Source organism: Phodopus roborovskii, unplaced genomic scaffold (genome assembly GCF_943737965.1).
Source record: "Phodopus roborovskii unplaced genomic scaffold, PHOROB, whole genome shotgun sequence".
NCBI lineage: Eukaryota > Metazoa > Chordata > Mammalia > Rodentia > Cricetidae > Phodopus > Phodopus roborovskii.
In genome coordinates this window covers 14,257,495-14,274,637 of record NW_026125295.1, presented here as the reverse complement: position 1 = coordinate 14,274,637, position 17,143 = coordinate 14,257,495, and the positions used below count along the sequence as shown (strand labels likewise).

General features: G+C 54.8%; 1 protein-coding gene across 1 annotated transcript; it reads right to left on the bottom strand.

Annotated features, from left to right (window-relative positions):
• Positions 1-1,954: 1,954 nt before the first annotated feature.
• On the bottom strand, positions 1,955-16,125 carry Slc38a3 (solute carrier family 38 member 3). The gene is made up of 16 exons (XM_051204883.1): positions 16,036-16,125; positions 8,420-8,572; positions 8,240-8,318; positions 7,956-8,071; positions 7,370-7,443; positions 7,190-7,282; positions 7,020-7,101; positions 5,953-6,035; positions 5,816-5,874; positions 5,460-5,621; positions 5,295-5,374; positions 4,745-4,845; positions 4,408-4,532; positions 4,175-4,319; positions 2,905-3,008; positions 1,955-2,816 (listed from the first exon to the last, which is right to left on the bottom strand). Exons 2-16 carry the CDS (start codon positions 8,518-8,520, stop codon positions 2,712-2,714), a joined length of 1,509 nt encoding a protein of 502 aa, XP_051060840.1. The 5' UTR covers positions 8,521-8,572; positions 16,036-16,125; the 3' UTR covers positions 1,955-2,711.
• Positions 16,126-17,143: the final 1,018 nt, after the last annotated feature.

Below are 17,143 nucleotides of genomic sequence, written 5' to 3'. Positions count from 1 at the left end.
CACTCCTGTAATCCCACCGCTGAGGGGGAGGACTGGAAGTTTGAGTCTAGCTTGAGCTACATGGTGAGATCTTATCTTCCATCCCTCATCAGAAAAAAGAAAGAAAAGTGAAGGAAATACAAATGGCACATGTGCTAGACTTTTGGGGTGCTCTAACATAAATATTTCAAACAGAACAAATATTTCCCAGACCTATGCATGAGTGTGCTTGCTGTAAGTTGAACTAAGGGTCTCACACATGCTCGACAAGTACTCTATCCTGAGCACATTATTGGGGGGCTAGAGAAATGGCTCCGAGGTTAGGCTATTCTTCTAGAGGTCTCTTCCAGAGGTCCTGAGTTCAATTCCCAGCAACCACATGGTGGCTCACAACCATCTGTAATCAGATCTGGTGCCCTCTTCTGGCCACAGGCAAGAGAACACTATACATAATAAATGTTTTTTTTTTCCCCCCTCAGAAAGCATAAAGAAGAGAAAAAATATAGGAAGCTATTCGAACATATGATAATCCATAATGATGTCCCAAGGGCTACGGCCCATCCTTATGGAATCTGAGTCACCATGTCCCTGGACTTGGCCACAAGTGATGGGGATACTCATTTCACAGCCTTGTGGGTCCATGGGTCTGGAATTTAGTACAGGGCCTACATCTCTTGCCCCGTTCCTATTGGAGCCCGCCACCCATGATCAGGCTGAGCATGCAGAGAAGAGCTCTGGGGTGAGGGACCCCTGCACACCCTGGCTCTGTATGGGAGCTACTGTTATCACATCTGGTCAGAGAAGCCCAAAGCCTTGGCTGCTGTCCCATTGCTGTGCTGTCCTGTGTCCTCCTTTGAACAGAGGATGTAAAAAGGCTCAGGGGGCTGCTTGCAGGGTAGACTCTACCCTCCATTATCCCTCACTCCCCCCCTGAGCCAGGAAATCCAGGCAAGAAAGACTGTGCCTCATCTAATGGAGAAGAGTCCGGTGACCCTCAGGGGACAGTTCCTCCTGACAGTGTCCCTCAGGTTGTATCTACTGCTAGGCCGGTGTCCACAGGGCCTGCTGGTTGAAGTCAGGCACCTAGGACCGATGGTCTCCCCTCTGCTGGCTGGCACGGCTGTGGTCCACGCAGCCACCAGCTTGAAGAAGTTCTTTCTTCAGGGTTTTCCCAAGGGCAGTTGTCTTTCAACTTCAAACTGGATTTTTCTTGCTGTCCTTTTGCTGGTGGCCTAGGCTGGTGCAGGGTCTTTCCTAATGAGGGTTTAGTGCCAAGGCCTGGGCACTTCCATCCCTCTGGGCTGTAGCTGACTCAGGCCTGCATTGGGCAGCTTCCCAGTCCCACTTGGGCCAGGATACCTGGGGCTGCCCGGCCTCCTTGAAGTCCCTGCCTTGCCTTGAACTTCCTTCTCCCTTAGCCACTCAGGGCTACCTGGAGTCCACTGATTCGCTACCCTACCTTTATCATAGAGGTGTTTATCATCAATAAAAAGAATAGTCCTGCACGGAAAGCATCCCTGAAGTTTTTCCTCCAGCTTCAAGGCATTGACACAGGGTTGGCAAGCAGCCTGGGAGCTGGTGGACTTCAGGGGCCCTTTCCTGAGGTTTCTGCAAGACTCAGCTGCCCCCAGCTCAGACCCTGTCTGGAGCTGCTGGGGATGCACCTCACGTTGCCTCCTTCCGCAAGCTTCTCTCTGTCCCATTTCCTGGGGCCTCATTAATTCTTCCCCACCTCACCCCGTGAGAAAGCAGGTCTGTGCTGAACTTGGCCCCAGCCCAGAGCTGGGTCTGAGCGTGCCTCTGGTTGGTCTGAGAGACAGAAGGTGGGGTGGGGGTAGGGGGTCTTGCTCAGCCCCCACTCTCATGCAGGCAAGCAGACAGGAGAACCCCAGTGCCATTCATACCCTTACTGACCCCTACCCCATTTTCCAGAACCCTGAGGACTGTGGAGAACAAGAATATAAAACACAATTGGTCTTACGTATAATATTTATAAAAGGCCAGCCTCCCCATCTGTGTGCCAGTCTGGCTGCTGGGGTCTTTGATTCCCAAGGGCAGGGTACTCTCTGGGCCCAGCCTCCCTTCTCCCAGCAGTGGAATGTAAGTCATGGCCCAGGCTTGAGGTGTGGGAGTCCCAGCCTCCCCAGGACTGGTGAAGGTCCACAGCAGGGATCCCGTGGGTTACATACCAACCCCAGATACGGGGTAGGATAGGGTCTCCTCCTAGGAAGGAGACTCAAGAAAAGGACAAGAGTATCCTGGATTTTGGGCCCAAGTGTTGGAGAAGGGCATGGGAGATCAGCAGGCTGGGGTAGATGGGCCTTGTGGGTGTAGCCTATGGCTGCCTGGCAGGGCTGGGGGATGTCTTCAGGCCTGGCTTCTGGCTCCATGTGCCCCCACAGCCTGTGTGACCTCAGGAGGTGGCTGCTGGGCCTCAGTGTACACAGCTGTGGGAGCAGGATGGAGGGTTTCGGTGGGATCTGAGGCCTCAGCCCCACCCTGTTCCTAGCTCAGGAAGCCCCTGCAGCTCTGGAGCCCAGCAGGGGGGTGGTCCAAGGGCCTTGGTCCTGGCTCTTCAACAAAAACCTTCCAACGGAGAGGATATGGGTGGAGCCAAATGCCAGAGTATTTACAGTGTCTTTCTCCCCTTACTGACCCCCTGGCTGGGAGCAGGGGCTGGAGAGTGAGGGCGGGATGCTAGGATGAATAGACAGAGCAAGATGGGAGCCATCCTAATGGTGTCCTCCATGCTGGCTGGTCCCTGAGACCCAGTCGATGATGATGAAGCTCAAGCTCATGGTCATCAGCAAGAAGCCGACGGCAGCGAAGCAAAGGGCCTGTTGAGGGGCAGAAAGGAGAGAGGCCTGAGATGAGCACAGTTCCCTCAGCCCTGCCCTCCTCTACCGGCCCCCAGGCCCCTCGCACCAGGATTTTAGGGATGGATCTTGCAGGCTCCTTCTCAGTGGGCATGATTCGGAAGTAGAAGATGGCGGGGAAGATGAATATGAGGCACGGAGCAGATGTGGCGCCTGCAGAAATCAGAGCATAGCAACAGCTGGCTCAGTTGCCCTTTGGCCAAGATCTAGGTGGACTCGCAGTGAGATCAAGCCTTCTTTATGGGGGGAGTTGCACTCTATGTTGTGAGAGCTCTGCCTGGTTCTAGGGGAGCCCACCAGCCTTTCCTGCATGTCCTCTATCCACCAGGCTGCGAGGCTGATGGCGTTGGTGGGCCAGGAAAATATAACTGAATGAAGCTAACAATAAAGAAAAGAAACTTGTTACAGAATAAAGCCTCCAGGATCCTGGGCTGCTAAGACAGGTTGTTGTAATTCGGATCTTGAATGCTTGTGGAAGGCCCAAGTTGGGAAGTTCAAGTTGGGGAATTTCAGGTTGGAGCTGTTTGGAAGGGCAAACCTTTAGGAGGTGAAGGCTGGGCTGTGGGAGGTGCTTGGGTATGAGCCCCTTAAGGGAATCCTAAGGCTTTGGTCTGCTCCTCTTTCCCTTTTAGTTTTTGGCCACGGGGTAAGCAGTTTTGTTTTGCCTCTCACTTAAATCATGATGGATTATCCCACTACAGCCCTCAAATCAGTTGGCACCAGTTAATCACAGCTCGAATGTGTAAAAGTATGAGCCAAAGTAAGCCTGTTTGTATGTCTGGGGACAAGGCTATCCCAGGATAGCCTCAATCTATAAAGCCAAGAATGACCTTGGACTCCTGGTTTTCTTGCTTCTGCTTCTCAATGCTGGGAATATAGGCACGTGCCACAATTCCTTGTTTAGGCACCGCTAGACTCTAACCCTGGGCATCATGCACACATCGCTAGGCAAACCCCCTACTAATTAAGCTATGTCCCCAGCTCCTGAACCTCTTCTCTCTTTTTATTTAATCTTAATTTTTTACATTTATTGTATATGTATTACATATTGTATATGTGTACTCATGTAGCTGCACCTTGTCTCACTGAACACACATGGAGGTCAGAGGACAGCCTGTAAGAGTCGGTTTTCTTCTTCTACCATGTGAGTTCCTGGGATCCAACTCAAGTAGTCAGGGCTTGATGGCAAGCATCCTTACTCGCCCAGTCATCTCACCAGCCCTGCATTGTGTCTTTATAAGTGAATTGCCTCAGGTGTTATGTTACAGTGACAAAGAGCTAGCTTGACTACCCCATTTGTCCAGTAGGGCCAGACTCACCAATGACTCCAAAGATGCCCAAGATGTTGGGGGCAAAGATAACGAGCAGGTTGATGCAAGTAAGCAAGCCAGTGGCGATGAGCACGTGCCGCAACCAGCTGAACTCCTGGTTCTGAAACAGCATCTGTTGGATGGCGCGCCGTACCTGGGCAGGTGGGGAGAGTCATCATCAGTCCGGTGGCCCCCATTGGACCCTTCCTTCCACCAGCCCAGTCACCTGTCCGCTGGCTCACCGGGAACAGAACGATTGGCACTGTAAGTGTGACAGCTATCAGCACAGCCACGCGCACACACAAGATCAGCACGTCAAACGGGTCCACCTTGCTGTAGGTGTGCAGCAGCTCCGACTCCACCCCGTCTGTGGCAGGCAGGGAGGGTGGTCAGCAGGCCAGGGGGCGGTGGACCCTGACACTGTGGGGAGTGGCACTCAGACTCACCTCCACAGCTGCAGGACATAGTCAGGCATCACACATCTAGTGAGTGCCTACAGTATTCAGGACGCTATGGCCACTGACCAGCCCTTGCCTCCCAGCCTGGCCTCTGATTCCACCCATGCTGACCCAGCCATACCATAGAAGGTGAGGTAGCCGAAGAGGGCAGCCAGGAAGTACATGACATACATGACAGCAATGGACAGGTTGGAGATGTGTTGCATCTTCTTCTTGGAGGGGCTGCAGACAGTAAAAGGGGGTTTGGTGACAAGCCGAGCCACCCTGTGATAACTGTATATACCTGAGGGTCCCTGGTGCCACCTTCTCCCTTCAGCAGTGAGAAAGTCTCCTTCCTTCTTGCCCCTAATTCCTGCTCTTGTTTTTTTTTTTTTGTCTTTTTGAGGCAGGGTTTCTCCATGTAATAGCTCTGGCTGTCCTGGAACTCACATTGTAGACCAGGCTGGCCTTAAACTCACAAAGATCTACTTGCCTCTGCCTCTTGAGTGCTGGGGGTAAAGGTGTACACCACCACTGCCTGGATCCTAATGCCCACTCTTATCAACCATGGAGACCTTTGGTCTGGTGACCTAGGTCTGATCCCCTCTCCCTCCAGACACTTATCCAATACACATCTATTCTCTCCAGACCTTCAAGGCAGCCACCCTCCCTCTCCCACCACAGACACCTACTCCTTCAGCTCTGTATATATGGGCAGCACCTCAGGGTGGCAGACGAAGGCGAAGGCCATGATGGGGATGGTGTACGCTGTCTGGAGACACATAGAACTATGTCAAGGCAGCCCTTTCCTCAAGACCCTCTCCCCACTTCCCTGGCCTGGCTTGGCCTCTTGGAACCTGTGAGTTGAGTGTGAAGTAGCTTGGGGAACAGAAGGCTGCAGCCTCAGGCTCGTCCTGTAGCTCTGCCTTCTCCAGTACCACCGTGTGGCTGAAGTTGCCTGTGGCATTGGCCAAGCTGTGCGCCAATGGGCAGGGAACTTGGAACTTCTTGTAGATGACCTGGGGTGGGGAAGGGCGAGCGAGAGAGCTAGTGTTGGGCTAAGCTGCCTGCAAAGTCACCATGAAGCCACATTAAGTTAGAAGAACTGCTTCCTCACTCTGGCTTCCCAAGAAGCCCTGCTCCCCCTTCCCCCCTCCCCCGGGGACTCCCTTGGGCCTCTGCTCTTTCCTGACCAACATGGAGGGTGGCTCACTGCGATCAAGAAGAACACCATGCAGCTGAGAGAGAAACCACTGGAGTAGCCTAGGTAGCCTGCCAAGGAGGGAACTGTGAGACTCAGGTCCCGGGTGTCCCTCCACAACCCTCTACCGGCTCACCCTGCTGACTCACCAAGCTGCCGCATTAGGGCTAGGGGCAGAATGATGGTGACAGATACCAGGATCACAAGGTAGTTGCCATCCATGTACCACACCCTGAAGGGATAAGAGTGGGAGAGCACAGTCAGAACCACCTCAGCCTGGAGTGGGGCCTCCTACTCTTCCCTGTTGGAGACACCAGTGATACCACACTGTGTCCTATGACCAACATTTAACCGGAACCTAAGTCTCCCTGAGCTTTATCTTAAACGGGGAGCTCACTGTCACACTCCTGAGGGTGTAAGCTGGACTGGGACACAGTTTATGTGAATCCCCTTACGAGTGCAGTGGCTGGTAGTGTTTTCCAAGCACACATAGATCTGGGCCCACCCTCCGGAGGGAGGTGGTAGGGTCAGAGGACCTGGCTCAGGAAGGGTCTGTTTTTCTTGGGTTTCTCAGGGACTTGCCAATAACCTGTGGCCCTTGTGGCCTTTCTTGCCACCTGCATCTTGTATTATTCTGGCCCTCCTCTTTCCTGGAAATGAACACGGGGCATAGATAAAGGTAAAAGGACCAGGACCATTCATTTTTCTAGAACAAATTCAAAGGCAAATTCCTTGGGAAAGGTCCCTGGAACCCTAGTTACAGAATCCTAATTCTTTCTCGCCTCTCAGGACCGTCCTCAGTCACGTGGCCCCGTTGCTTACGGGCACTGGGTGGTCAGGAGCAGGGTTAACTTCTTTCTCCTCCCTCCCCCTCAAACACAAGGCAAGGTTGGTGCCCAGCCTGTGCTGGCTAAGTAGTAGGCACCCACACATGCCCTGGGCTTAATCTCTTGGTAGTGGCGGGGGGGGGGGGTGACCCCATGGTCAGGAATAGCAGGTGCTTAGAGATAAGCCTGAGGCCCTTCTGCTCATGTGCAGGGTCCTGGATCACATGGACCCTAGCCTTCTAGCTCTAAAAGTTCCCGCTTGGGGGTTTCCCTGGATGTTCCACACATAAACAGGAGCCAAACGAGGCTCTGTTTGCAGTTCTCTGCTCTCCTTATCTATCAGGCTAGCTGGACACCCATTGCTTCCCACCCTTGTTCCCCAGGCTCACGAGGTTGGCTTCTCCAGATTCAGAAAGGTCTGTATGACAAGAGGCAACTCAGACTTGATGATGTATAGGTAGCTGGACATGGCTGGAGGAGGGGGCAGGGCGACAGTTGTGAGGTCCGCTGAACCAACCAGGTCATTCTGCATCCCACTGCCCCCTCCCACCAGCCTCACCTCCAATGTTCTGCAGAGTGATGGCCAGGGCTGCTGCCAGCTTCCCCGGAGTCCCAAAGGCACGGTAGCCCAGCTGCTCGTAGGCGCGGATGCCTGCAGAAACCGGATGTCAGGCTAGCCAGGAGAGCTTCCCCCAGTTCACCTCAGCCCTGCCCCTCTGTAGGCCTGCAAGAGGCTCACCCACGATCCCCGAAGACTTGAGGAGCAGGTGGATGGAGTAGCTAGACAGCAGGGCAACAGCTGTCAGAAGGAACCTGGAGAACATGGGGGAAAAGGGGCCATTGAAGGTTGGGTAGCAGGGAATGATGAGCTCGAGGAGGATGGGAGGAAGGAGTCTGTGACGTCAGCGTCTGAGGAGCTGGAGCAAGTCAGGAGACTCCAGAGATAGTAACACTACTCTCTTTGACCCAAGTGGGGGCCTCTGGGTCAAGAGCGCCCCGTGCCTGTGCTCTGAGCACCTTTGGGACAAACATGTTTTCCATTCAGGCTTCAGGGCAGAGCCACCAAATGAAGGACACATGTGGCCACACAAGGCCTGGCCACAAGGGTTCAGCCATCGCGTGTAAACGCAGGAGAACAGACTCAGGCCTGTAGGGCTGGCCTTGTGGCTCTGAAGAACAGTGAGGTGTGTTTGTCTGGCTGTGGATGTTTTTGCAACAGTGGACGGGGTGCAGAATAAGACGTGCCCACCCACTGGGTAGTGAACTGGAAGGTCCTGGGAGGTCATGGTTGGCAGCTGTTGAGGGCTGTTTGCAGAGGCACTTACAGGAAAAGGATGATGCCAGTATTGGCCATGGCGTAGGCGAGCCCCAGGATGCCGCTGCCCATGATGGCATTGCTGAGGTTGAACACGGACATCCCAAATGATGTCTTCCCCTCGAACTGCAGGTACCAAAGTGGGGTGGGGAAATGAGGGGAAACCAACAAAAAGTGGGTCATTGTGGCATTCTCTCTCATTGTCTCTCAGCCTCCCGTTGCTGCCCCAGAGCACGTCATCACTGTGTCCAAACTCCCTACAGTCCCCCAAATCCCTCCTGCTGCCCAGCTCACGTCAGTAAAGTGTGGCTCCTTGCTGGAGCTTTTCTGCAGGAAGCCCTTGCCTTCTGCACAGTGTTGGAGGTCTTCAGCCCTGCAGGAGGAGGCCAGAACACGTGACTCAGCTCCATCCCTGTGTCCGGTGCCTCTGCCCAGCGCTTCCCTGAGCTGCCACCCGGCACCTCTTCTACATACCTCTGTGTGTCTGTTGTGGACACGCCCACTGGTAGAAGCCCCTCCAAGTGTTTGCCGTTGGGCACCAGCTCCACCATCTCTGTCTGTCGGGGTATCTCCATGGCTCAGAGACCACCCAAGGGGCACTGTTCTCACACCGGCACAGTCAGATGTCTGTGGAGTAGTCAGTTCTGGTTAACTCTGGGGTGGGTCATGGTCTAGTCTCCCACGTGAAGCCAGTGGCTGCAGTACACCTTTGAGAGGGTCACTCGGGACAGACAGCCACAGGAATGCTCCCTGGAACCTGTCTCTTCCTTGGATCTGCCCTTGGGGTATAGAGTAGAGCGTGGACACCTGAACTCCTAGGACACCCCGATGGGACAACTCATAAAGTACAAGTCCCCTATATAGACCAGTCCAAGCAAGTTTTAGCCAGGGTCATCATTTGGATGATCTGGGCCCATAGCTGAGTGGCACCAGAAGCCCTGAATGCTGTTTTTGCAGTGGAGTCCCGATTCCACTCTGCATGTGCATCTTGGAGTGAACCCCTTCCTCACAGTAGTCCCGGGACACAGTTTCCTGAACTGGTCCTGTGTGCCAGGGGCCTCCTGGCCAACCTAGAATGGCATTGCCTGATGGCTGGAGGCCTTGGGACAGGGTGAGGGCTATGGGCCCTGTTCCCAGCTGCCCGGCGGGCTCTGTTGGCAGTCAGAACAAAGGGCCCTCTGTGGGCTGAGAGCTGGCACTGTGGACAGCAGGCGCAGAGGATGCCCCCTCCAGAGCCAGGAGGCCTGAGGCGGTGCTGGGGCTGGACACCTGGGCCTATCCAGCCTGGTTGTGGTGAAAGGCCCTCAGGGGCCCTTCCAGGAAATGGATGTCCTAGGGCATAGTTCTCTCGGCCACTTGGTCTTCACGCTCCTCACAGTCCTGGCCTCAGGACCATGCTTTCCTTCTAGCATTGACTCTCTTGCCAGGGGCCCCTAATCCTCAGGGCCTGCCATTCAAGCCATCCTCTAAAGAGAGCCCTCATTTCCCTGGGCCAGGAGCTCAGGGCTTGGCTGTCTGAAGAGGAGCCTAGGACATTGCTGGGTCCTTCTCTCTCTGAGCTTGGCTCAGCGGGACTGCAAAAGATCCAGCTTCCTTACTCCCCGCTGAGCACTGCCCAGACAACTCACTGGCCACTCTCCCATCACTGGGGCCAAGGGTTACCTACGGTGCCCAGAAGATGTCTGGGCAAAGTGAACCGGGCTCTGTCAGGACATCCTAAAGGCCAGAGTGGCCAGCAGGGGGGCTGAGCCAGAATGGAAACCAGAAAGGGGTGTCTGTGCCAGGCAGGATAGTCAGGGCCTGGGCCTGAGGCAGAGCAGGGTATCCCAAATCCAGCTCCGAACCCTTTCCCTACTCCAGCCTCTAACGGTCTCAGGTCGGCTTTGAAGTGGGAAGCTACAAGAAGCTCAAACAAGCACGCAGGATCCATCTACATGTCCCCTGCACCATGTAGACATCTGTCCTCCTACACTCACTGGAGTACCTCATCCACTGCTTTGCCCAGAGCTCAGACCTCGAATACCTCAGCCCTGGGACTCTGCACCTGGCACCATAACCTACATCTGTCTCCCTGGTTGCTGGGTTTGAGCCCCTTATCCTCCCAGCCCACCCACTCAGGAGCCAGACAGTGTGGACCTCTCTTCGCTACATCATCTTTCTCTCCCTAGGCTGCCTCCATGCTGCCCCTCTGCTAATCCCCGCCATCACCACCCCTCCCAAGATCGCACCTAGGTAGAAGGTACCACTGCCAGGTCTCCAAAAATCCCTCCAGAGCGCCCCTGGTACTCAGTAGGTTGCCCTCGCTTGGTCTGCACCCTGGGCAAGCCGGGACAAGCCTTTGGAGTGTGCTGTGTCAGCAGTCTAGGCCAAGCAACAGTTTCTGCCATAATGACAGAGGCCCCCCGGGGCTTGCCTGGGCTGGTGTGCCCAGGGCTCTGTTCTGCTGTCATCAGGGTACCAAGCAGCCTGGCTCTGCCTCCAGGAAGATGAAGTCCATGGAATGGCTATAGGATGTGCCTAAGGTGCTGGCTCTGGACCCCCCTGTTCCCTTTCAAGATGTGGAGCTACAGTCTTTGGGGCCTGGTGGCTATTATTCATAAGCAGTCATTGCTGGGTCTCAGACTGCCCTGAGATCCCAGGAAGGATGCTGAATATTTGTCCTTAAGTGATCTCCATTCTAGTAGAGGTAACAAACACTCTTCCATGTTCCATTACCTCTCCCCACAACCACCACCCTAAATGTCCTGCAACACAGTCTTCTGGGACTTTAAAAAAGGTGTGTGTGTGTGGGGGGGTCAGGTTAGGGATGTAGCTAAGTGGTAGAGTCTTTCCCAGGCATGCATAAAACCCAGTTTCCATCCAAAACAATGGCAGTGTGTGTGTGTGTTGGGGGAGGGAGTTAGGGAAGGGAGTTATCAAGGGAGGCTTCCTGGAGGAGATGGTGTAGCCAGGCCTAAATTTCCAATAGGAGTTCCAAGGTGTGAATTGAGGAAGAGAGCCTTAGGCGGAGGGCCCAGCATGGATATAGGCTCTGAGGGGCTGGTATCAGCAGGTGGTGAGGGTAGACTAAAGACAAACCCTCCAGGGCCTTAAAGGCTAAGTCAGGATCTGTGCTTCAGTGAAGGCAGGTTTCAGGACCAAAGCCCCAGAATGGAGACTAGCTTTGACCCTATAAAGGAGACCTCAGATATTTCCTGAGGCTGCCAGTTGTCTCTTACAGCACCTACCCTCCTTGGATGTCTCCTTCTTTCCTTTGTGTCAAGGAGTCAGGGTTAACTCCTGAGAGAACCCTGGTTAAGGAAAGCTGCCAGCAGAGCCAGTCCCACGGACTGTCCCCTGACCTGGATCAGTCCCGTAGTGCAACATGGACAAAGCACCCTCACCCAGGACCACATTGCCCCCTCACATCTAGGGGTCCTGTGAGGCTAGACTAGAGCTGATGACAGAATGAGGGAGCTCTATTAGGCTTCACCTTCAAGAACGATAAAGCCTTAGGGTAGGGGGAGCAACGAGCCCTTGGACAGGTCATCAGAATGGCCTTGGTCATGACTGCAGTATAGGCCTGGGCAGTGAACTGATGGCCTGGCTCGGGCCACTCACTGCTCTGAGGCTTGTTTGTTTTGTGGGGGGATGGAAGGGGGACAGCTTCAGGAGGATGGTGCATCAAGTAACGCCTGCCCACGCGGGCATCACAGAGTGAGAATTCATCAGGCACACCTCGGCAGGTGTTGACTTTGGCTAATTAAAGACTTCTAGGCCCCGGAATCCAGGCCAGGATGGGCTGGCTGCTTGCATCAGCCACTGTGGGAACCACAGCTTTCGAGTCTACATCACAGTTCCTAGGTACTGCTTTTCTCCTCAGTTCTCAGGGACATACGTGGGATTGCGTAAGTGGGCGGGCTACAAGGGGGGCTGTACCTCCCCCAGTCTTGTAGCTATATGTTCTTATGCAGGTGTGCGTGTCGTCTGAAGTTCATTTTTACAGCCCAGGCTTCATGGGCCTGGGCAGCCTTGACCTCAGCCCAAGGAAAACCCTGCTGAGAAGCAGGTTGCTTAGAGTGAAGGGTCAGGATGCCTGTCACTGGGGGTCCCAAGGCGGGAAAAGCTTTCCCTGGCTTAGCCGTTATAACAGAGTACCCCTCGAGAGCTACCTCTCTGCTTCTCCTGATTCTAAAGCGAAGACTCCATCCTTGGACAAAGAGTGCATTTCTGGGGAATCAGCACACAGCTGACATATTTGAATTTTAAGTCCCTGACACACAGCCACGGGGATTGCTGCTGTAAGAGATTGAGGTGCAGGGCAAGGGGGGGCTATTAGAACAGTCAGTCGCCCCTTGCTCCTCCCCCAGGCCACAACTTCCCTTTTTGGTGGTAGAAGACCCCAGTCCTATACCTACCACCGGAATCCCATCACCACCACACAGCAGGACAGGAGAGTGCCACATGTGGCCAGAGTGTGACTGGCATGGATGGCATGACGAGGTGCATGCGCAAAAGCGGCCAAAGCCAGGGAGAAGGAGAAGGCCTGGAGCACCGATACACCAGCCACCCCAGTGCCTCAGCCTCTGCTCCTTGGCCCAGGGATCTGTAGCCTGTGTCTTGATGTTCTGGCTATCCGGAAGTACCTAGGAGGATCTGAGAAGCCCAGCTGGGACCGGAAGGTAGACTTTCCTGTGACAGGGGACATTTCCTAGACAACCAGCAGATGCTTACAAGTCACCTTGGCCTCCTCTCCCACCTCAACTTGGACCCTCTTTGCTCAGGCTGGTTCTTAAAGAGACTACAGCCAGAGCCTCCTGCCCCAAGCTGGCCGGAGCCAGCAGCGTCCCTCCTCCAACTCCATTGCCAGCTTGTTCAGACTCAGAGGGACGTGAGGCCAGAGGTCCTGCTGAGGCAGAGGACAGGACATCACGTGACTGTGGCCCCCCAGAGGCTGGGGAGACCCTGCGCCAGCCAGCCCATCTTCCTCCCTGCCGACCCGGAATCCCCTGGAGGTGGCCAAATATTTGGACAGCCGGACTCCTGGCCCCAAGGAAAACTGGAACACAGGCCTGGGGCAGTTTGGGACTCATTGTAGACCCTGATGGGGGGGGGGGCTAAAGCAAGGTCAGCTTGCAGGAGGGGAGGCTTTAGGGCAGGAGGACTGAGGCAGAGGGAGGGAGAGAGGGGAGAGATCTGAGGGGAGAGAATGCAAGAGAAAACATACACATTTCACACATGCGCCCATGCGTACTGATCTAGACAGACAACCAGACAGACAGACAGGGGCCCAGGGAGCTAGAGAAACATGGGTGGATATACAGGGAGGGTCACAGACAAAAAAAAAAAAAAAAAAAAAACAGAGAAACAAAAACCATCCATAAGTAGATGGCTTGATATTCAGACAAGGAGAAAGACGCAATGAGGGAAGTAAGAAACAAAGATGACCGTACAGAGGTAGAGATGGAGAGGGATGGTAGCAGAAGACACCCAGCGAAAGACAGAACCCCCCACACGGAGTGGCACAAACCTTAAGTCCCAGCACTCAGAGGCAGAGACAGGACGATCTCTGTGAGTTAGAGGCCAGCCTGGTCTACACAGCAAGTTCCAGACCAGTCACAGTTATGCAGTAGAACTCTGTCTTAATAAACATGAACAAAGACAGAGAGCCCTGGAAGGAGCAGAAATGGGAGGGAAGCCAAAATGGCCACGTGTAGAGAAGGAGGCAGGCACGCGCCAGTACAGAGGTACCATAGGGTGCCCAGGTAGAACTCAAAAGGGGTCCATAAGGGCCACTGTTACATCTTCAGCTCTCCACAAATTCAGATTATGCCCCGCCAGCCAGATGCAATGTTAGTCAGTGGAGCCGAGTCCAGGAGGGTCATAAGGCCAGGTTCTACAAGAAAACTCAGAGACCTCGAGGCTGGTGTCTGAAACTTATTTACCTGGATAATGGAAAAGACCAGCAGAAGCGATGGCCAGCTGGGGGTGACTCCTATTGTCAGGGGCCTCACACAGGTGCAGACGTGCTGGCTGAGAGGCTGTGTACAGGACGTGGCCCGCAGAGCGGAAATCCAAAACCAAGCAACTCTAGGCCACTGGCAGGAAAGCCCCTCCTGCCCCAGCAGCTGGTCCTTCCCTTTGGCCCCCACAAGTGCTGCCTGGTCCTTTAGAGCTCCCACCCACCCTCCTGTGTCTGTCTTCCCATCCAAAGTCAAAGACCCGCCTCTTAGGTACTTTTCCACTCACCACACTGTGAGCAAGACACACAGTAGGTGCTCAACCTACATTACTGAATGAATGGAAGGGTTCGAAGCCCTTGGTAAGCTCTCAGTCCAGTTTCCCTACTCTGTGGCGCCTGGTCCCTGGTGATGTCTACAATAGACCTCTTCCCTCAGGGCCTCTTCCTACTGCAGCATAAACTATACATCACATCCCAGCTTTCTGTGCACACAAATGCTAAACCGAATCTCCCTAGCAGGCACTTCCTTGCAAACGTTCTGCCCTCAACCCACACCCAGCCCAGACTTCCCGCCTATGCCTCATTCAGCTTCATATCTTTTCCGGGTCCAGTCTAGAGTTCATGATCTACCTGCCTTCACTGCACCTGTTTTCTCCATTCATGTGGGGCTCCAAGGCCACTTTCTAGGCTAATGATACTACAGGAATAAGCAACTCTTTCCAGCTGGCTATCTGGAGCCGACGTGGACTGTGGCATACAGCAAGCTTGAAGCAAGAATCGGCACTCAACAGGATGGCTTGACAGGGCAGTGAGGAGATGGATCCCATGGACCCAGGCAGAATAAAGCTGAGACACATAGTCCCGTCCTTCCTGGAGACACAGTCCCCTGCTCAAACCCAAGGAGTCAGAAATCACTCTTCCTGGTTTCAGTCATTCCAACCTCTCCCAAATGTGCCAGGCATGGCCTCATGAACTCCAAATCCCTTCTACCGTGGGGCTTCCTAGGAAAGATTTCCACAGCTGTGCAGAAGTTCCCTACTTCCAAACAGAACTATCCTTGGGTTTATCTAGAATTCTACCCTCACCCCCTGGCACACAATGAGTGCTCCAAGGGACTGGCTTCCCTTCGGAAAATAAGCCCCCATCACAGACTATGTACAATGGCGGGAAGTGGGTTAAGTACCAGAGGTAAGAACAGGACTGGTAGGCTAAAGGAAGAATGCACATGGACATATCCTCTAGGTACTCCTCAGGGTTCAAGGGCCTTTGACGTAGGCCTCCTTAGCGTTGTGAGGAAGGCAGACCTGGATTCAGGTCTCGGGTCACGGGAGAGGAGGGTGCAGATTCTCAGATGCCTCATCTTTGGCCCCTTCTCTAGTGTAAATAAACCGTACACATTTGCTATAGCCAATGAAAGGAGCCGACCCAGCAGGGGCGGGACCATGAAAACTGAGTCTTGGGCCCCCCCACCTCCCTCCCGGGCTAGTTCTCACTCGTGGGCCAGCCAGGTCCACAGGTGGAGAGGAGTGCCCATAGCGCCCCGCCCTCAGGCCAAAGAACCAAAGGAACCCAGAGCAGGCGGTTCCCACTGGCTCCACTGCAAATGACACTGGTTCTGGGGCCAGCATGGATCCCGCGGCCCCTCAGGCGTCCCGGCCCGATCTGCCCTTAAACTCTGCCCAGCGAGGCCGGGATAAATATACCCGGATTGCCGGCGTGCCAGCCAGTGGATCTGCCTCTCAGGCGCCCGTCGGGGCAGCGCTCCAGCGTCTGCCCCGGCCACCCTCTAGCTGGTGCCCGTGGGTCCTGACTCTGGAAGTCGGTCTCCTGAGCCTCAAACTAGGTGTCCTGTGGACCTAACCCCGAGGCTGCTGTCCACTTGCTGTCCAGCATGGTCTGCCAAGAAACGGAGTCGACGAGGTGCCCCTCCCAGCACCCTAGCGCAAGCTTGGAGCTGGGTGCCTACCCTCAGGCTCTCAAACCTGCGCCCTGGAGCGCGCAGGGCTCTGACTCTTGAAAAGCTGAGACGCCTGCCTGGGTCTCGGGGTAGGAAGAGAGCTGCCCAAAGTCCAGTAGGGACTAGAGAAAGCATAGTGGGCTCGATTCGCACAGCGCCCCTGGGCTGGTGGCCCTATAACCCCGGCCGTACCTGGCCTCGTGGTGGGCACGTTCGTTCGGCGCTCGGCTCCGGAGAGTGAGATCCGATCTGTTCCAGGCTGAGCGCTGGGCTGCAGCAGCAACTGCAGCCGCAGGGGATGAAGGGTGCCCGGCCCCGCCCCTGGCCCGCCCCCCGCCCGCCAATCCCTGGCTGCCCGAGGGAGGAGGGGCTGGTCGGGGAGGAGCAGGGGACTGGCTAGCTTGTCTCAAAGGGGCAGTCGATGCCCTCGGTGCCCTCGGAGCCTATAGGTGGGAGCTCCTGAGTGGGGAGGGGTCGCTTGAGCCTTGAAGGATCGGGGCGATGGTTCAGGTCAAAGTAGAGATCTTTGTGAGGGTTGTAGCTGCCCGGAACCCCTGCAACTTTGCGTATGTATTTCTAAACACCAAGGGATCTTCAAACGAAAGGAGTTGAGACACCTCAAGGCTTAAGTTCAGTTAGGGGCTTTGAATGGGGACGACTTTCAGACTTGACTCCTTTTTCTACCATGTCTGGTAAACTTTGCTTGCCAGTGGTGGTTGGAGCGGGGAGAGGGGCTGAAGCAGGCATGGGCTGAGACAGCCAGGACATGAGGACAGCAAGGGGATTGCTTTGCCTCTTTTCTGGCCTTGCCTGGCTATGTCCTCCATTCTGTTTCAAAGATTGAGTGACTTCTGTCAGCCTGCCCGTCAGAAGTGGGGGCAGGCCTTTGAGGAGGGACTTTAGGGAGGACTCATTCTTGGCTGGCAGTCAGTGTTACCTTTCCTGCTTCCCACCTAGAGCTCTGGAGCTCAGAGGAAGGTGGTGTGGTGGGGAGCTGGGGAGGGGTGTTGACTTTCAGGATAAAGGGAGGCGGGGTGGAGCAGCTGTGCCCCTTGCTTCCCAGCACTGGCTCTGATCCGATTAATTCCATGGCCTCTGCTGTTCCTTTCCAAGCTGGGCTCCTCTGTCATATCTACCTCCTGATGTCATATCTCCTTCCTGATGCTGTGGAGACCTTCAGAAACCAGGTCTCACCGCCTTTCTGCCCCAGGCTGGGAGTCAGGACTCCTCAAACCTAGAAGTCCTGGATTCCCTTCTTGCTGACTCATAGCACCATCACAGCCAAGCCGAAGCATGCCTC

Bases quoted from the DNA above. Each gene is read 5' to 3' on its own strand.
- Slc38a3 (XM_051204883.1), bottom strand. From the start codon at position 8,520: ATGGAGATACCCCGACAGACAGAGATGGTGGAGCTGGTGCCCAACGGC. The intron at 8,319-8,419 runs GTATGTAGAAGA...CTCCTCCTGCAG, and splicing joins TCCACAACAGACACACAGAG to GGCTGAAGACCTCCAACACT. The intron at 8,072-8,239 runs GTGAGCTGGGCA...TGGTACCTGCAG, and splicing joins AGGAGCCACACTTTACTGAC to TTCGAGGGGAAGACATCATT.